This window comes from Cyprinodon tularosa, unplaced genomic scaffold, assembly GCF_016077235.1.
Source record: "Cyprinodon tularosa strain WSP-4 unplaced genomic scaffold, ASM1607723v1 ctg1352, whole genome shotgun sequence".
Lineage (NCBI taxonomy): Eukaryota > Metazoa > Chordata > Actinopteri > Cyprinodontiformes > Cyprinodontidae > Cyprinodon > Cyprinodon tularosa.
The window spans coordinates 27,501-47,638 of NW_024038171.1; the positions used below are offsets into that span (position 1 = coordinate 27,501).

The window sequence follows — 20,138 nt, forward strand, 5'->3', positions numbered from 1 at the left end:
TAATATATCTGCAGGGTGGGGACTATAAATCTGATAGGATTTTTATCTTTTTATTGCTGTTTTGCACAATATGCTTAACTATGTATTTTTTGTTGTTGAATATTAGAGATTTTGCAGATATATTTTTTTATAAATACATTGTTTAGATTTACTTATATCTTTCTACCCCTTTTATAAAATAGAATAGAAAATCTCTTTATTTTCCCACAATGGGCAAATTTACAGCAGCAGAAAGATTATTGAAAATGGTCACACAAATGTGGACCTGAGAAAAATATATAAAACTAACATAATAGGGAAGAGTTAAAATATAAACAATACAATACTGTAAAGTGTTTTAACAATATAAAACTGGAGAATTAATAACCAATATGCAGCTATGGACATTTTTACAGTCATGGATATTTGAAAATAGCAGCAACATCAGAGATGTGCAGAATGACAGCAGCAGGTTATTTAACTGACTAAGGTTTCTATCATTACATTTGATTTGATTTGTTCCTGCTCCCGGTGGTTGGAACCTTTATTCCACTCTGGATTCTTGTGAGTGTAGTCTTTGTTCACTTTAACTTCTTAAAAAATAAATAAATAAACAGTTTTGAAAACTTCTGTATTCATTCATTTCCTGCTTTGTGTGTCAACGTTTACGGTTGCTAAGCAACAGAGCATACGGGGTAAAACCCGCCGAAGGGAGGACCTGGTCGAATTCACAGCCTAAACTCTTCCGGTCTCCTTATTTTCAAGGACTTCCAAGGATCCAGTCTAGGTAGACCGCGTCCTTGGAGGACCCGTCCTAGGTTTTCGAACAGAGCCATGGTAGACCGCAGCCTCTGAATTCGAACACAGCCAATAGGTGAGTTCGATTAAGCAGCAGAGCGGTTTCAATTCTCCGCCTATGGGCGCACAGGATTAAATAGTACATTATACAAAATAGGTAAAGCAATGGCAGCAGATGTGAATACTGTGAGCAACAAGATACAGTTGAACACGTTATGGTATACTGCAGGAAGTATGAAAGAGAAAGGAAAGAAATGGTTCAAAATATAAAAATGGAAAGAATACAATTTGATTTAATAGAAATACTAAATACAAACTCAAGAGATAAGTGTTATCTAATTGTCTTTCATTATCTTAGATTAATAAATGTAATTGAGAGGATCTGAATCTTATTTTGGTTTTGTTGATATTGTTTTGTTAATTTGATTGTGACCTATTTGTTTAGTATAAATTAGTAGCCATTCTGATCCACACTCCATACCAGTTGGTGGCGGTAAAGCGCCATTTCTTTGCGTGCCAACCGCCAAAAAATTCTATAAAGAAGAAGAAGAATTCGCCGCCTGGTTGCCCCGGCTACAGGGCGCGGTGGGCGGAGCTTCTAGCCGCCCGGATCTTCCATGATAAGTGCTGAAATCCTGGAGCTGTTGGAGCGCTTCTCCTCCTCTCCTCCTCCTCCTCTCCGCTCCTCCTGGTTCTTCCCTCCAGTTTTTCCTCCCTCCTCGCTGAAATGTGGAGCCGGGGGGGAAGTTCTTGGTTCCCCCGGAAGGACGCGGCGGTTCCTCCTCTAACGGTCCGATGTTAGCAGGGCTGCTAGCCGCTGAGCAGCAGCAACGCTCCTCTCCTCATGGAGAGCGGTTCCTTCTCCGGGTACTCCTGGCTCGACTTCTCCTTCTCGGTGGTGGGGGTCTGCACCTTCCTGCTGGACTGGTGCTCCGACCTGTGGCTGGCCAGAGAGTTCTACTGCCGGGGGGAGCTGCTGTGGTTCGGGGTGCTGCTCAGCCTCATGCTCCTCTCCTCTGTGGTGGTCCAGATGTTCAGCTGGTTCTGGTTCCGGTACGACCGAGAGCTGCCGGGCTTCATCCAGCAGGCTGCGGGGGAAGGAAGGATCCTCTGCGCGGACCGAGGGAGGCTGTTCTGCCTGCTGCATGTTCTCCAGCTGGGCTTCCTCTGCAGGTACTGATGCTGGTCCTGGTTCTGATCATGGTTCTGATCCTCGTCCTGGTTCTGGTTCTGATTCTGTTTCTGATCATGGTTCTGGTCCTGTTTCTGATCCTCGTCCTGGTTCTGATCCTGTTTCTGATCTTCTTCCTGGTTCTGATCATGGTTCTGATCCTCGTCCTGGTTCTGGTTCTGATTCTGTTTCTGATCATGGTTCTGGTCCTGTTTCTGATCTTCATCCTGGTTCTGATCCTGTTTCTGATCTTCGTTCTGGTTCTGGTTCTGATCCCGTTTCTGATCCTCATCCTGGTTCTGATCCTGTTTCTGATCCTCGTCCTGGTTCTGGTTCTGATCCTGTTTCTGATCTTCATCCTGGTTCTGGTTCTGATCCTGTTTCTGATCCTCATCCTGGTTCTGATCCTGTTTCTGATCCTCGTCCTGGTTCTGGTTCTGATCCTGTTTCTGATCTTCATCCTGGTTCTGGTTCTGATCCTGTTTCTGATCCTCATCCTGGTTCTGGTTCTGATCCTGTTTCTGATCCTCGTCCTGGTTCTGGTTCTGATCCTGTTTCTGATCTTCGTCCTGGTTCTGGTTCTGATCCTGTTTCTGATCCTCGTCCTGGTTCTGGTTCTGATCCTGTTTCTGATCCTCGTCCTGGTTCTGGTTCTGATCCTGTTTCTGATCTTCGTCCTGGTTCTGGTTCTGATCCTGTTTCTGATCCTCATCCTGGTTCTGGTTCTGATCCTGTTTCTGATCTTCATCCTGGTTCTGATCCTGTTTCTGATCTTCGTTCTGGTTCTGGTTCTGATCCCGTTTCTGATCCTCATCCTGGTTCTGATCCTGTTTCTGATCCTCATCCTGGTTCTGGTTCTGATCCTGTTTCTGATCCTCATCCTGGTTCTGGTTCTGATCCTGTTTCTGATCTTCATCCTGGTTCTGATCCCGTTTCTGATCCTCATCCTGGTTCTGGTTCTGATCCTGTTTCTGATCTTCATCCTGGTTCTGATCCCGTTTCTGATCCTCATCCTGGTTCTGGTTCTGATCCTGTTTCTGATCCTCATCCTGGTTCTGGTTCTGATCCTGTTTCTGATCTTCATCCTGGTTCTGGTTCTGATCCTGTTTCTGATCTTCATCCTGGTTCTGATCCTGTTTCTGATCCTCGTCCTGGTTCTGGTTCTGATCCTGTTTCTGATCTTCATCCTGGTTCTGATCCCGTTTCTGATCCTCATCCTGGTTCTGGTTCTGATCCTGTTTCTGATCCTCATCCTGGTTCTGGTTCTGATCCTGTTTCTGATCTTCATCCTGGTTCTGATCCTGTTTCTGATCTTCGTTCTGGTTCTGGTTCTGATCCCGTTTCTGATCCTCATCCTGGTTCTGATCCTGTTTCTGATCCTCGTCCTGGTTCTGGTTCTGATCCTGTTTCTGATCTTCATCCTGGTTCTGATCCTGTTTCTGATCCTCGTCCTGGTTCTGGTTCTGATCCTGTTTCTGATCTTCGTCCTGGTTCTGGTTCTGATCCTGTTTCTGATCCTCATCCTGGTTCTGGTTCTGATCCTGTTTCAGATCTTCATCCTGGTTCTGATCCTGTTTCTGATCTTCGTTCTGGTTCTGGTTCTGATCCCGTTTCTGATCCTCATCCTGGTTCTGATCCTGTTTCTGATCCTCATCCTGGTTCTGGTTCTGATCCTGTTTCTGATCTTCATCCTGGTTCTGATCCTGTTTCTGATCCTCATCCTGGTTCTGATCCTGTTTCTGATCTTCATCCTGGTTCTGATCCTGTTTCTGATCTTCGTTCTGGTTCTGGTTCTGATCCCGTTTCTGATCCTCATCCTGGTTCTGATCCTGTTTCTGATCCTCGTCCTGGTTCTGGTTCTGATCCTGTTTCTGATCCTCGTCCTGGTTCTGGTTCTGATCCTGTTTCTGATCTTCGTCCTGGTCCTGATCCTGTTTCTGATCCTCGTCCTGGTTCTGGTTCTGATCCTGTTTCTGATCTTCGTCCTGGTCCTGATCCTGTTTCTGATCCTCGTCCTGGTTCTGGTTCTGATCCTGTTTCTGATCCTCGTCCTGGTTCTGGTTCTGATCCTGTTTCTGATCTTCATCCTGGTTCTGGTTCTGGTTCTGATCCTGTTTCTGATCCTTGTCCTGATCCTGGTTCTGATCCTGGTTCTGATTTTTTTTATTTTTTTATTTTACCTTTATTTTACCAGGAAGTCCCTTGAGATAAAATCTCTTTTTCGAGGGAGACCTGTCCAAGAAGCAGCAGTACAATAAGACATATAAAAACACATAAAAACAACATAATAAAATCAATCATAAACTAGACTTTAGAATAAAGTTTCATTTCTCTGTGCAGCGGTTTTCAATAGTGATTTAAAATGCTGTATTGTGCCACGACCAACGTGCTGCATAGGAAAATGATGTTTTGCTAAGATCTGCGTTGATCCTGGGAATAGTGGAAAGAACACGACTTGAAGAGCGTGAGTTTTAACCACTGTTAGCTACAGACATGAGGTGACACAGGTATGGAGGGAGTTTAGCCAGGATGGCCTAAAAATGAAAGTAAGCCAATGATGTTGCCTTCTGAAGCTTAGAGAGGGCCATGAAACCAGAGCATTCAGTTTAATGATGAGTCCTGAAGGCAGAGTTGGTGATGAAACATAAAGAACCGTGATAAACTAGAGCTGAGGAGGCAGCATCCATATATATGATGTCTCCATAGTCCAGAACAGGAAGGAAGGAGGTCTGAACATCTTTTCCTCACTGAGGGAATCAAAGAGGATTTTAGTCTGTAGTAAAAGCCGAGCAGAGCTTTCAGCTTTTTTAACATATTATTTAAATGTGTTGTGAAAGACAATTTGTCGTCTATCCAGATACCCAGGTACTTATAACAGCTCCTCCACTTAAGGTCTTAATGCCGTGATGCTTTGAGTTTTGGGAGCGTTTTAGAGAATGTCATAAATTTAGTCTTTTTTACATTTAGGACCAACTTCAGCTGATTTAGGGGGACCTGAAGTTGATGGAAAGCAGACTGAAGATCATTCAAAGCATTGCTAACTGAAGAGGCAATTGAATATATTATGGTGTCATCAGCATAGAGGTGAAATTTAACAGATTTCAAGTTATTTCCAATGTCATTTATAAATATAGTGAACAGGACAGGTGCCAAAATTGAACCTTGAGGAACTCCCTTAGTCACTTCCAAAAAGTCAGATTTAAGTCCGTCCACATACAGGTGCTGGTCATAAAATTAGAATATCATGAAAAAGTAGATTGATTTCAGTAATTCCATTTAAAAAGTGAAACTTGTATATTATATTCATACATTACATACAAACTCATATATTTCAGATGTTTATTTTGTTTAATTTTGATGATTACAAATGACAACAAATGAAAATCTCAAATTCATCATATCAGAAAATTAGAATATTGTGAAAAGGTTCAAAATTGATGGCCCCTGGTGCCACACTCTAATCAGCTAATTAACTCAAACCACCTGCAAAAGCCTTTAAATGGTCTTTCAGTCTAGTTCTATAGGCTACACAATCATGGGGAAGACTGCTGACTTGACAGTTGTCCAAAAGACGACCATCGACACCTTGCACAAGGAGGGCAAGACACAAAAGGTCATCGCTAAAGAGGCTGGCTGTTCACAGAGCTCAGTGTCCAAGCACATTAATAGAGAGGCGAAGGGAAGGAAAAGATGTGGTCGAAAAAAGTGTACAAGCAAGAGAGATAACCGCACCCTGGAGAGGATTGTGAAACAAAACCCCTTCAAAAATGTGGGGGAGATTCACAAAGAGTGGACTGCAGCTGGAGTGAGTGCTTCAAGAACCACCACACACAGACGTATGAAAGACATGGGTTTCTGCTGTCGCATTCCTTGTGTCAAGCCACTCTTGAACCACAGACAGCGTCAGAAGCGTCTTGCCTGGGCTAAAGAGAAACAGGACTGGACTGCTGGTGAGTGGTCCAAAGTCATGTTCTCTGATGAAAGTAAATTTTGCATTTCCTTTGGAAATCAAGGTCCCAGAGTCTGGAGGAAAAGAAGAGAGGCACTTCATCCACGTTGCTTGAAGTCCAGTGTAAAGTTTCCACAGTCAGTGATGGTTTGGGGTGCCATGTCATCTGCTGTTGTTGGTCCATTGTGTTTTCTGAGGTCCAGGGTCAACGCAGCCACATACCAGGAAGTTTTAGAGCACTTCATGCTTCCTGCAGCTGACCAACTTTTTGGAGATGCAGATTTCATTTTCCAACAGGACTTGGCACCTGCACACAGTGCCAAAGCTACCAGTACCTGGTTGAAGGACCATGGTATCCCTGTTCTTAATTGGCCAGCAAACTCTCCTGACCTTAACCCCATAGAAAATCTATGGGGTATTGTGAAGAAGAAGATGCAATACACCAGACCCAACAATTCAGAAGAGCTAAAAGCCACTATTAGAGCAACCTGGGCTATCATAACACCTGAGCAGTGCCACAGACTGATCGACTCCATGCCACGCCGCATTGCTGCAGTAATACAGGCCAAAGGAGGCCCAACTAAATACTGAGTGCTGTACATGCTCATACTTTTCATGTTCATACTTTTCAGTTGGCCAACATTTCTATAAATCCTTTGTTTTTATTGGTCTTCAGTAATATTCTAATTTTCTGATATGATGAATTTGAGATTTTCATTTGTTGTCATTTGTAATCATCAAAATTAAACAAAATAAACATCTGAAATATATGAGTTTGTATGTAATGTATGAATATAATATACAAGTTTCACTTTTTAAATGGAATTACTGAAATCAATCTACTTTTTCATGATATTCTAATTTTATGACCAGCACCTGTAGATGCATTGTGTTCTGTCTGAGAGATAGTTTTTAAAGCACTCTATGGCAGAGTCACTTCTTCCAAGCTTGCAGAGTCTGGCTAAAAGTAGTTGGTGGTTGACAGAATCAAATGCCTTAGACAAATCCAGGAAACGGGCGGCACAATGATGTTTTTTGTCTAAGGCATTTATTATATCATTTAAAACAGACACAGCGGCTGTTATGGTGCTGTGACCTGCTCTGAACCTGACTGAGTTTCACACAGGAGGTTGTTGACTGTAAGGAACTGTTTTAGTTGGGAGTTGACTTGGGATTCAAGAATTTTAGCAAGTACTGACAGGTTTGATATTGGTCTATAATTATCCAGGTCTGTTGGCTCCCCTCCTTTTAGTAGAGGTAAAACGTAAGCTAACGTGATGCTTCCCCTGCCGTGCCTCACAGTGGGGATTATTATGGCTTCTATCAGACTGCTAACCTTTCCAGGTTTGATCAACCAACACAGAGATAAATGTTTAAAGGCGTTGGATGGATTAAATAACATTTGACACATGCTTCACTGGAATGTTTTTAGCAGCACAGGTGCTCCTCATGCTTTATTTCACCTTTTATTTCTCCAGAACCTGCTTTTCAGGAGCAACGCCTCCCAGAAAACAGTTTTTCTATCTTTGTGAGGCTCCAACGCTTTGATAAATTTCAGGGATCTGATTCCTTCTGTTTACACAAATCTGAAGGAAAAGCAGGATCAGAAAAAAAGGCTAAAACATAAATGCTGAGACACACCTGAGAGGAAGAATGCTCCAGCATTCTTCCTCTCAGGTGTGTGAAGCAGCAAACCGGCTCACAGGTGGAGGTGCAGAAATAATCAGCTAATGAAGGATGAATCTCTGAACGCCTGATTAACGAACCGCCGCTGTCTCGTCCATGCAGACACTTCTCCGCCATTCGCCAGGGCTTCAGGGTGTGGTGGAGGAAGGAGGAGGGCTCTGAGTATGCCGTCTACCTCACGCACGACCTGAGCATGCTGCGTCTGATCGAGACGTTCTGCGAGAGCGCCCCTCAGCTCATCCTGATGATCTACGTCATGCTCAGCACCAACCAGGCCAGGACGGTCCAGTGTGAGTCACCGCCGCCGCCGCCAAACCCGCTCCGATGGTGGACGGGAACGAGATGGAGGGAGGGAGAAGCTGAGAGAGTTCCTCCTGATCAGATGCACCTGGGGAGGATTATCAGGAATAACTCATTAGATTAACCAGATTAATCAAATTATCATAACAGATTGATGAGAAACTGGAGAATGAACTGAAACCAGAAATATTCAGAAAACATTCAGGATAAAAACTATGGAAGAGGATTAGGGCCAGTTAAAAAATAAACTTAAGAATAAAATTTACAGATTTTTGAATTTTATTTACGTTTAATATTGGGAAAATAAAGTCAGAGATTAAAGTCCGAATTCTGGGATTAAAGTCGGAATTCTGAGGAAAAAAGTCATAATTCTGAGATCAAGGTCGGAATTCTGACCTTTCCCCTTATTAAACTGAAATAATATTTAAAAAGCAGTAAACCTTTTTTTTCAGCTGCCCTAATTCTCTTCTGGATAAAACCAACTTGTTTGTCTTTAAAGTTCAAATAGAAATGAGCATCTAGAGCAGTTTTAAGGTGTGTGATGCTAGATTATCTTTTCTTTCTGTGGCTGCTCTAAATCGCACTAAAATGTTATAGAGAGAATTTCCCAGCATGCTGGCCGCCTCTCGATGAGTCAGGTGACCGAACCCAGCTGTGATGTCACTGTAGTCAAACGTCGTCCGGCGGGTTTATAGAAACACTACGTCACTCTGAAAGGATCGTTAAAACGTCACTAAAATGGTCTGTTGTAGGAATGGCTTTGGATCGGGAAAAGGAATGTTTGATTAAAGACTCGGTTTGGCATCAAACTTTGATCAAGAAAGTAAATAGATTAAAACAATTAAAGGTCAGGTTGCAATACACTTTAAACAAACACCAAAAAGTAAGTAATTAAATTGTTGAGGTTTATTTTTTTCGTACAAAACTAAGGAGATAAACTAAAGTGGAAAACAAAAACTAAGGAGATAAACTAAGGAGATAAACTAAAGTGAAAAACAAAAACTTAGGAGACAAACTAAAGTGGAAAAACTAGGGAGATAAACTAAAGTGAAAAACTAAGGAGATAAACTAAAGTGGAAAAATTAAGGAGATAAACTAAAGTGAAAAACAAAAACTAAGGAGATAAACTAAGGAGATAAACTAAAGTGAAAAACAAAAACTAAGGAGATAAACTAAGGAGATAAACTAAAGTGAAAAACAAAAACTAAGGAGATAAACTAAGGAGATAAACTAAAGTGAAAAACAAAAACTTAGGAGACAAACTAAAGTGGAAAAACTAGGGAGATAAACTAAAGTGAAAAACTAAGGAGATAAACTAAAGTGGAAAAATTAAGGAGATAAACTAAAGTGAAAAACAAAAACTAAGGAGATAAACTAAAGTGAAAAACAAAAACTTAGGAGACAAACTAAAGTGGAAAAACTAGGGAGATAAACTAAAGTGTAAAATCTAAGGAGAAAAACTTAGGAGATAAACTAAAGAGAAAAACCAAGGAGATAAACTAAAGTGAAAAACCAAGGAGAGGCATGAAGTGCCTGGTTGAAGGTTTTTTTTTTTTTTTTGTTCTTTTCGGGGGGGGGGGGGGCGGTTCTGGTTGGGTGGCCGGCGCGGGATGGGTGGGCCCCGGTCCCGGGGGGGGCTCTTGCGGGGGGTGGTCCGGTCCGTGTGCGGGGTGGGGGGCCGGGCTTGAAGCAGGAAAGAGATGGGTTGGTGTGGCGGTGTCGCCGCTCCCCTCCCCTCACATCCGGATTTTAGGTTCACTTATGGGGTCATCCGATAGTCCCGGGACCGACCACCGGTGTCACCGGGTTTTTGGTCCTGGTATTATTGGATGTGAGTGTTATGTGTGAATGTGTGTCTGCGTTGTTATTTTCTTTATTTATTATTATTATTATTTTATTCAATTTTTTTTTTTTTTTTTTTTTTCCTGTGGTACGAGTGGGGGCACTAGGGAGGGAAGGCATGATTGAGATGGTGTGTTTTTTTTTTTGTTTTTTTTTTCTTTCCCAGGTTGGGGTCTCAACCGCACCCTCTCCCAAATACATCTCAAGTCTCCGCTAAGTGCGGAGCCCATTCCCCCCGTCCTGCTCTCCCTCCGCTGGCTGGCGTCGGGGCTCACCGGTGCACTGTTGGAGCTGGGGGTGGATGCCCGGGGGACTGCTGGCTCATTCCTGGCGGCCTCTCCACTGGCCCCGGCCGGCCGGGGCTTTGCTGGGGCTCCTGTCTGGGGGTGGGGTGCCCTTGGGGCCTCGGATCCCTGGGGCCTGGGACTGGATCCGCTTCGGGGTGGGGCTGGGTGTTGTTCGGGGATTTTCGGGGTCGGTGCCGGTGCCTTCGCTACGATGCCGGTTCCTGGGCGGTGTTTCTTTCCTATGCCGGTTCTGTGGTATCGGTTCGGGGAGGGGGGGAGCTGCGCGGCATGGTGGGGTGCGGGTCTTGGGTCCTGTTTTGGGCTCTGGTTTTTCCGCTCGCACTTCTCCTCTTGCCTATTTATTTTAATTGTAATTATTAATTAATTTATTTTTTTACCTTTTTATTTTTTATTTTTTTTTTTTTTTTTTTTTTTTTTTTTTTTTTCTCTTCCTCGGTGGGGGGGAGCGGTTGCGGGCGGGTCGGTGTCTGGTGTCCGCTGTCGCATTTTTTTTTTTTTTTCTTCTCTTTTTTTCTTTGGGGGGTTTGGCATGTCTGTTTTCTCGGGGGGCAGGCGGGCCTGCTGGGTGGGGGTCCTGCTGGCGGCGCGCCGCTGGTGTGTGGGGGTCCGGGCGGCTCCGGCGGGGGTAGTGTTGGGGGGCCGGTCTGGGCGGGCTGGCTGCGCTGGCTGGGTATTCGGGTGGGTTTTCCCTCCTGGAGGCATGGCGGGGCTGCTCTGTTCCCACTGATCGCGGCGGGTGGGGCTGCGGGGCGGGTGTGGGCCTGGGGTGGCTATGGCCGGCGCGTGGTGGGGGGCCGGGGCGGCGGAGCTGCTCTGGCCGCGTGTCGGGGCCTGGTGCGGGCTGCGGGGGGGGTGGCGGACGTGGCTGGGCTGCTTTGGCATCGTCCGGTGGGGGGGGCGGCGCGGTTCGCTCCGCTCTGGCTTTGTGCTGCCCCTCGGGCTGCTGGGGGGGGTGGTTGCGCCGGCTGCGGTCTGCTCCTCTTGCGGTTTTGCGCCGGGCGGCTTTTCTGCTCTCGGGCTGATTCTGTGCGCGGTGTGTTTCGTTGCGCGCTGTTGGCATCGGTCTTGGTGGGGTGGGGCTGCGCTTTTGGCCGGGGGGGCGTTTTGGGGGGGGTCCCGCGGCGCTCGTGGCCGGTTCGCGGCGGATGCGCATGGGCCCCGGCCGGGGGCGGGGCCGTCTTAGTGTTTTCCTGGGTGGTGCGGTCGCGGTGGGTGTTGCGGCCGGTCGCCGGGGCTTGGTGCGGGGGGGCGGGGCGTGTTTCGGTGCTCTGTGGGGCTGGGGCGTTTCGGTCGGCGCCGTGGGGGGGCTGGTGTTCGGCGCCCGGCCCTACTTCGGGGTGGCCGGCTGCCGGCGGGGCCCGCGGACTCGTCCCCGCGGCTCCCCGGGGCGCCGGCATGGCGGTGGCTGGGGGGCTTCCTCGTGGCTGTCTCTCCTCCTGCCTTGGTGGGGTCTGATTTCCGGGGCTGGCCCCGCCTTGGTGCCTTCGCTTCTGGGGTCCCCTTGGGCGCCTGGGGCTTTGGGTCTCCCGGCGCTGGACTCAGTGCTCTGGGGGGTGTGCCTCTCCGGCTCTCCACAACCACTATTGAGCATTTTTTTCTATGGTTAAAACTTTACATGCACAAGTTCACCCTCACAAACAACTACAGGTGCTAGGCTTCAGGTACTCAGAGATTCACTTCCAAACAGAAACCCCACATTCATATCTTCAGGTAACACAGAGTACATGTCAGACTTAATAATATTACTTTAGTGATAGTTTCAAGGTGTTTGCTTTATTGTATATCTCGTACCATGTTTTTTGGTTGTGCTGTTCTTTTTTCTTTTTTTTTCTTTTTTTTCTCCATCTCATTACAGGTGTTGAAGCAGACTGAAAATGTTTTGTCATTGTCTCCTTCCTATCTCCTCTTTCTTTCATCTTTTGTCCTGTTTTTTTCTTTTTCTTTTTCCTTCTTCTTCTTCTGTTTTTCTGCTCTACTTACATTGCAGTGTCCATATGAACTGTAAAACTCCCTGCATAATTATAATAAAGCAATTTATATACATGAAACAAGTGGAGCGGTATGGCAATTGCGATACCGCTACACTTGTGAAAGTAAAATCTGTTGGGCTCCTTTTGGCATCAAGACAATTATTCTTATTGCCACCTTGCCAGACAGGACACTGTAGAAAAAAAAAAAAAAAAAAAAAAAAAAAAAAAAAAAAAAAAAAAAAAACCAAGGAGATAAACTAAAGTGAAAAACAAAAATTAAGGAGATAAACTAAACTGAAAAACAAAAACTAAGGAGATAAACTAAAGTGAAAAACCAAGGAGATAAACTAAAGTGAAAAACCTAGGAGATAAACTAAAGTGAAAAACAAAAACTTAGGAGACAAACTAAAGTGGAAAAACTAGGGAGATAAACTAAAGTGTAAAAATCTAATGAGAAAAACTTAGGAGATAAACTAAAGAGAAAAACCAAGGAGATAAACTAAAGAGAAAAACCAAGGAGATAAACTAAAGTGAAAAACCAAGGAGATAAACTAAAGTGAAAAACCAAGGAGATAAACTAAAGTGAAAAACAAAAATTAAGGAGATAAACTAAACTGAAAAACAAAAATTAAGGAGATAAACTAAACTGAAAAACAAAAACTAAGGAGATAAACTAAAGTGAAAAACCAAGGAGATAAACTAAAGTGAAAAACCAAGGAGATAAACTAAACTGAAAAACAAAAATTAAGGAGATAAACTAAACTGAAAAACAAAAACTAAGGAGATAAACTAAAGTGAAAAACTAAGGAGATAAACTAAGGAGAAAAACTTAGGAGATAAACTAAAGTGAAAAACCAAGGAGATAAACTAAAGTGAAAAACCAAGGAGATAAACTAAAGTGAAAAACCAAGGAGATAAACTAAAGTGAAAAACAAAAACTATGGAGATAAACTAAAGTAAAAAACTAAGGAGATAAACTAAAGTGAAATACTAAGGTGATAAACTAAGGCAATAAACTAAGGAGAATCAGTAATCAGTGTCGTTTTTCACAGCCATCTTGGATTCAGTCTTCAGGATGAAAACTATTATTAGTCTTAGTCTCATGTTAGTCATTATAAGTGATGGTTTTAGATTAAAACTTAAAAAGATTTTAGTGTAGTTTTAGTCCCTTTTATGTTGCAAAAAAAAAATCACAATAGAAGGAAACATTACCATCATATTTAAATAGATAGAAACAAAAACAATGAGAGAAATATTTAAAGATCTATCTACCTTTTTATCTGGATCTTTATCCAGAAATAAACATAAAGTAATAAAATGTTTTATTTGGATATAATTTAGGGATTCCTTTTGGTAGAAATGAAAGAATGTTTAGCATCACCGCTTGTGAGCTGCAAGAAATAAAATCTGGATAGTAAAGGGATTATTTATACCTGGCAGAGGATGATCAGCCACATCTAGTTTATTAAGCAGCGAGAGCAGGAAGAGCCGTACGGCTGAGAGCGAACCATCAGAGCGGAGCGTAAAGCGCGGACTCTGAGCTAAGCTATGCAAAGACGCATTTCTGCACAAGAACGGCTGGAAGATCAGAGCAGAGTCAGAGTTCAGTGCGCAGTAGCGGATCATTCTGGGTTATTTTCTCAAACCTTCCGCCGCCGCCATGATCCATCTGTGCTCCTGCAGCGCCGCGCGGCAGATGGGCGGCAGGATCAAACGGCTGATACTGCTTTGCTGATTAAAGCACCATGATTAAACGTTTAAACGTCTGACAGAACACCCGCTAATTTTTATTTAGTCTCGTTGACTAAAACTCAAACCTGTGACTAGTCAGTTTTCGTTATCGTCAACGAAATGATTTCGTCATCTTCTCTGTTGATTAAAACACTGCTTTGACGTATTCAGTTTTGTACATAGTATCAAATGAGAAACGGAGAAATTATGTGTTTTTTATTTGAACTTTAAAAATGTTCTGTCAGAAATCCTCCAGTTTAAATGTAGGGAAGAGGAATTGAGCTCCTGGAAAAAAAAAAAAAAAGCTTATTTTTTTATTTTCATTTTAGTTTATTATGTGAAAAAAGTCTGAATTGTGACGGTGTCTTCTGGACGGATGAGTCCCCTGTACCGATGTTGGACCACGATGGACAGAAGCATGTTAGCAAATGTAGCAGCTGTAGGGCACGGCGGTGGAGGCATCATGGTGTCCATGCTGGTATCTGAAATGCAGGTTATGGTTGGGTCAGAACGGAGTGAGCGGTTCTGATCCGGTTCTGATCCGGTTCTGATCCGTCTCTCCTCCTATGTGTCTCTGCAGTCGTGAGCGTCGCCGCCTCCACCATGTCCATCGCCTGGATGGTGGTGGACTACCACCGCTCCCTGCGCTCCTTCCTGCCTGATAAAGCCAAGCAGCGCTGGGGCCCCTCGCTCATCTACTTCCTGTGGAACCTGCTGCTGATTGGCCCCCGCGTGGGGGCCCTGGCCCTCTTCTCCTCTGTCCTGCCCGTTCTCATCGCCCCTCACTTCCTGCTGCTGTGGCTGGTGTTTGTGGTGTGGGTGTGGAAGCAGAGCACCGCCTTCATGGACAGCGCCGGCGGGGAGTGGCTGTACCGGGCCACTGTGGGCCTCATCTGGTACTTCAGCTGGTTTAACGTGGCCGAGGGCCGCACGCTGGGCCGCAGCCTCATCTACCACTCCTTCATCGCTGTGGATGTGGTCATCCTGCTGGCCACCTGGTGGAGCTACCGAGACCTGGTGCAGAGCCGGGCGTACAGCCTCACCCTCATCATCAGCCTTCCTCTCGCCTACCTGCTGGGTCTCCTCTTCAAAGTCCTTTACTACCGCTGCTTCCACCCCAAACTGTTCAGGCCCCCGGACAGGGAGCCCAGGCTGCCCCACGACCTGCCCGACGCTGACGTCACCTTCAGGAGCCTCTCTGTCCAGGACGTGGAGCCGGTCCCCCAGCTGCTCAACCGGCGCATGGCGAGCCAAGCTGCTCGTTTCTACCCCGCCAGGCGAGCCGTTGACACGTCTGATGTCACCAGCTGAGCTGCAGAGATCCTCCATCTTCCTGTTTGTGGTCCGTCTGCAGAGACCTGCTGCAGCAGCACAGACCGACAGGAAGAAGAAGCTCTTCATGGACAAAAGCTAAAAAACTGTCGAGTTCCATCGTTTAAACATTTTTTTCTAATGATTTTACTGACAAATTCCCAGTTAAAAAAAAAGTTTTTTTTCCCTAAATATTCCCTCAGATTGATCATAATCTGTTCCCAGGCTTATATTTTTACTAAATCAAAAGAAATATTGTTTCGGCAGTAATGAGGTTAGCATCAGTGTTAGCATCAAACTCAGAGGGAATCAGTTCATGGAAAACCTGCTTCCTTTATCGTCCTGCTTGATTTCAGGTCAATAAATCGAAGCGGAACAAAAATTTAAATCCCAGAATCCATAAAAGTTTAATTCCTCCTTCAGTTCCTCTATTGAACACTAGATGGAGACAAACAGAAACAAACCTTCAGAGAACCAGTTTGCTCCCAGATAGGAAGCTAGACTGGGACGGACTCCTGTGCTGCGCTCTGATTGGCTGTTCTGGACATTTCTGACCAGGAAGTTGGTCCAAAGAACCTCCAGAATCCTCCAACAGAGACCAGAACAGAACTTTAACCTGGGAGATGAGTTACGGGGATGTTCCCCTATAGATATATATGGTGTTACTGGTTTCTGTCCACAGCAGCCGGAAACGTCCAACATCTACCTCAGGTGGACCGTCCGCCTCCAGATGACATCCTGCAGACACACACCTGGACCTGCCTCTATAACCTCAGTATCATCCTGACCCATTTCCACCTGGTTCTGACTGACAGGCGATTTTTCCCTCTGGTTACCATAGAGACGGGATCTGGCCATATTAAGCAGGAGGAGATGATGATTTAAGACTTTTATGGGATGTGAGGATTGATTCTGTTTAAATGTTTGGATGTATAAAAAAAAAAGATTCTGCTGCCTCTGAGTCTGAATGTTGGACCATCTGCTGGTCCACCACAGGTCCTGCTGCAGCATCTGATGACGGGTCAGATGGTCCACCACAGGTCCTGCTGCAGCAGCTGGTCTCTGATGGGTCAGATGGTCCACCACAGGTCCTGCTGCAGCAGCTGGTCTCTGACGGGTCAGATGGTCCACCACAGGTCCTGCTGCAGCAGCTGGTCTCTGATGGGTCAGATGGTCCACCACAGGTCCTGCTGCAGCAGCTGGTCTCTGACGGGTCAGATGGTCCACCACAGGTCCTGCTGCAGCAGCTGGTCTCTGACGGGTCAGATGGTCCACCACAGGTCCTGCTGCAGCATCTGATGACGGGTCAGATGGTCCACCACAGGTCCTGCTGCAGCAGCTGGTCTCTGATGGGTCAGATGGTCCACCACAGGTCCTGCTGCAGCAGCTGGTCTCTGACGGGTCAGATGGTCCACCACAGGTCCTGCTGCAGCAGCTGGTCTCTGACGGGTCAGATGGTCCACCACAGGTCCTGCTGCAGCAGCTGGTCTCTGACGGGTCAGATGGTCCACCACAGGTCCTGCTGCAGCAGCTGGTCTCTGACGGGTCAGATGGTCCACCACAGGTCCTGCTGCAGCAGCTGGTCTCTGACGGGTCAGATGGTCCACCACAGGTCCTGCTGCAGCATCTGATGACGGGTCAGATGGTCCACCACAGGTCCTGCTGCAGCAGCTGGTCTCTGATGGGTCAGATGGTCCACCACAGGTCCTGCTGCAGCAGCTGGTCTCTGATGATGGGTCAGATGGTCCACCACAGGTCCTGCTGCAGCAGCTGGTCTCTGATGATGGGTCAGATGGTCCACCACAGGTCCTGCTGCAGCAGCTGGTCTCTGACGGGTCAGATGGTCCACCACAGGTCCTGCTGCAGCAGCTGGTCTCTGATGACGGGTCAGATGGTCCACCACAGGTCCTGCTGCAGCAGCTGGTCTCTGATGATGGGTCAGATGGTCCACCACAGGTCCTGCTGCAGCAGCTGGTCTCTGATGATGGGTCAGATGGTCCACCACAGGTCCTGCTGCAGCAGCTGGTCTCTGACGGGTCAGATGGTCCACCACAGGTCCTGCTGCAGCAGCTGGTCTCTGACGGGTCAGATGGTCCACCACAGGTCCTGCTGCAGCAGCTGGTCTCTGACGGGTCAGATGGTCCACCACAGGTCCTGCTGCAGCAGCTGGTCTCTGACGGGTCAGATGGTCCACCACAGGTCCTGCTGCAGCAGCTGGTCTCTGACGGGTCAGATGGTCCACCACAGGTCCTGCTGCAGCATCTGATGACGGGTCAGATGGTCCACCACAGGTCCTGCTGCAGCAGCTGGTCTCTGACGGGTCAGATGGTCCACCACAGGTCCTGCTGCAGCAGCTGGTCTCTGATGACGGGTCAGATGGTCCACCACAGGTCCTGCTGCAGCAGCTGGTCTCTGATGATGGGTCAGATGGTCCACCACAGGTCCTGCTGCAGCAGCTGGTCTCTGATGACGGGTCAGATGGTCCACCACAGGTCCTGCTGCAGCAGCTGGTCTCTGATGACGGGTCAGATGGTCCACCACAGGTCCTGCTGCAGCAGCTGGTCTCTGACGGGTCAGATGGTCCACCACAGGTCCTGCTGCAGCAGCTGGTCTCTGACGGGTCAGATGGTCCACCACAGGTCCTGCTGCAGCAGCTGGTCTCTGACGGGTCAGATGGTCCACCACAGGTCCTGCTGCAGCAGCTGGTCTCTGACGGGTCAGATGGTCCACCACAGGTCCTGCTGCAGCAGCTGGTCTCTGACGGGTCAGATGGTCCACCACAGGTCCTGCTGCAGCAGCTGGTCTCTGACGGGTCAGATGGTCCACCACAGGTCCTGCTGCAGCAGCTGGTCTCTGATGGGTCAGATGGTCCACCACAGGTCCTGCTGCAGCAGCTGGTCTCTGATGGCGGCTCGGCTTGTTTGCATGCTGCCCTGAACTTTGCATCTGTCCGTTTGCTCAGGGTGACGTCAGTGAAGCCGTCTGCGTGGTTGGTTCAGTCTCTCTGCTCTACCTGTGGCGTTGGGTCCACATGTTCTCACATGTTCTCCTGCTGCACGTTACCCTCATGCCGTCTGGTTCCTGCTGTTGCACAGCAGAGCTGCGGTTTTCCTTTAAGAGGCTCACCCAGTGGGCGGAGTTTGGGAAGTCTTTTGAACTTTGGCTTTCGGTTCTTGTTTAATAAGCTGTCAGCAGCAGTAATGTTCCTGCTCAGGAACTGTAAGCATGGCTGTGTTTGAGTTTTCTCCGTTGGATGTCATCCTCGCTTCCTGTGGTCTGCCCCTCTTCCTGTTCGACATAGTGCTGGACATCTGGGCTGCAGTGGAGTTCTATAAGGAGGGGAAATACTGGTGTCTGGCTGTGCTGCTGCTGCTGCTGATCGGCTCCTCTGTCCTGGCTCAGCTCTTCAGCTGGCTCTGGTACAGCTACGATAACTTTAATTTAAACACCACAGTGGAAAAAGGAGTGGAGCCCTGCCTCGGAGTCCTGCATTACGTCCAGCTGGGGATCTACGTCAGGTGTGTCAGCAGCTCCTCCATGTCTTTGATCTGTTCTTTCAGCAGGACTTTAGTTTCTGTATCAGGGTGGAACCTGCTTATCTCGCCTCCTGTTCCTGCAAAGGTTCTGGTTTACAGGAAGCAGCAGCTGAAGCGTTAAATGGCAGGAAAACCCGAATGGATCCAGAACTGAATTAAAAGTTTAGATCTGAGACCTGCGGCTCTTTGTACCCTTTGGATCTTAATAGAGGATAAAATGTATAAAAAAAGCTAAACAATGTGCTAACATATTAACAGTCTTATAAGCTTTAGTGGTTTTTATAAGATGGAAAATAACTTTAAAAGAACCAGAAATGTTTTTAGAGCCATTTTCTCTCATTCCACTGTAACAAGTACAGAGCAACCAAATTTACTGTAGCCCCTCCCCATGGGGAGCAGGGTGGGGTTAAGGGTCTTGCTCAGGGACCTACAGTGGCAGTCTGTGGGAGTGGGGCCTGAACTCAGAACCACTCTAAGCTCTTACCACTACGACGCCATTTTTTTTATTTCGTTTTTGGAAATGATGTGTTTTAATTTGTCAAAAATATATTAAAAGCTAAAAATAGCTAAATTGTTGGCTGAATAAAATGGCATCTAATTAGTTAAAGTAAATGAGTAAAAACATTTCCAGGTTTTTCTTAATTTACTATGAAATTCATTTCAGTTTATTTCTTTATTGAAATTTATTGAATTCATTATGAATTATATAAAAAAAATTTTTAATGATGACTGAGAATCTCCACCAGCACATAATAAATTATAAAACATCAAATAAATAAAAATATTTAGATATTTGCTTAATGTTTCAATATTTAAAAAAATTCTTTCTTTATATAAATTTAAGCATTAAATATTAACCTAAGCTAATGCTAAAATAAAGAGTTATGGACGTGAGCATTTTAAAGAAACGTCTAATAATTTGGTCTCAGTATTTATTAAGATTCGATTAAATTAAACCATAAATGATTTATTGGCTGGAAAGAGAAATCCGATTTTCTTCAGTAATGGGATGTTAGCCGTCATTAACAGCTTCCTAAATAACCAATTTATTCTCGCTGGAATAATTCCCTCCATGTTTTCTTCAATCTGAGGATTTACCTTTGGTTGGAAGGCCTCATTACCATCACCATAATCAGGCCTGAAGGTTTTAGAGCTTTCCCTGATTTCCATTGATTGCTGATGAACAGGCTGCTGCTGAAGCAGGGAACCGTCTAAAACCTGCAGGACAGCGGCTTTGGGAAGACCAGCCATAATCTGTAAGGACCTGGATTAGGCCGCCCCATAATCTGAAATTATTCCTGTCAGAAGAACTAAATCTGTAAAGTCTAACTTTAGACCTGAACCAATTTGGGCTTTAAAAGAAATTCCAACCGACTTTAGATCAGCTGCATTCCTCCTGTCTGGTTTGGTGGGATGGTAGTTCCTGATGTCTCCACTAGGGGTTAATCTCTTCCACACACACCAGGTTTCCAATCGGACCGGCAGCTTCTGCTGCATCATCAGAGAAGTCTGCCTTCCGCCTGTCAGAGGAAACAGGTTTAATGATGAGTCATGCTC

At 46.0% G+C, this 20,138-nt stretch overlaps 2 protein-coding genes across 6 annotated transcripts; both read left to right on the forward strand.

The window, feature by feature from the left end:
• The first annotated feature begins 1,339 nt into the window (after positions 1–1,339).
• LOC119778590 (XK-related protein 8-like) lies at positions 1,340–15,207 on the forward strand. The gene is made up of 3 exons (XM_038277908.1): positions 1,340–1,950; positions 7,686–7,873; positions 14,315–15,207. The coding sequence occupies exons 1-3, from the start codon at positions 1,622–1,624 to the stop codon at positions 15,043–15,045; spliced, it is 1,248 nt and encodes a 415-aa protein (XP_038133836.1). The 5' UTR covers positions 1,340–1,621; the 3' UTR covers positions 15,046–15,207.
• A 5-nt stretch (positions 15,208–15,212) lies between these two features.
• On the forward strand, positions 15,213–18,419 carry LOC119778589. 5 transcript variants are annotated; one of them, XM_038277903.1, is made up of 4 exons: positions 15,213–16,325; positions 16,370–16,657; positions 16,750–17,292; positions 17,337–18,419. In XM_038277903.1, the coding sequence occupies exons 1-4, from the start codon at positions 15,966–15,968 to the stop codon at positions 18,282–18,284; spliced, it is 2,139 nt and encodes a 712-aa protein (XP_038133831.1). In that variant the 5' UTR covers positions 15,213–15,965; the 3' UTR covers positions 18,285–18,419. The 5 variants fall into 5 exon arrangements, with proteins under 5 accessions (XP_038133831.1, XP_038133832.1, XP_038133834.1 ...); XM_038277904.1 differs by having other exon boundaries at positions 17,385–18,419; XM_038277906.1 differs by having other exon boundaries at positions 16,852–17,292.
• The last annotated feature ends 1,719 nt before the right edge of the window (positions 18,420–20,138 follow it).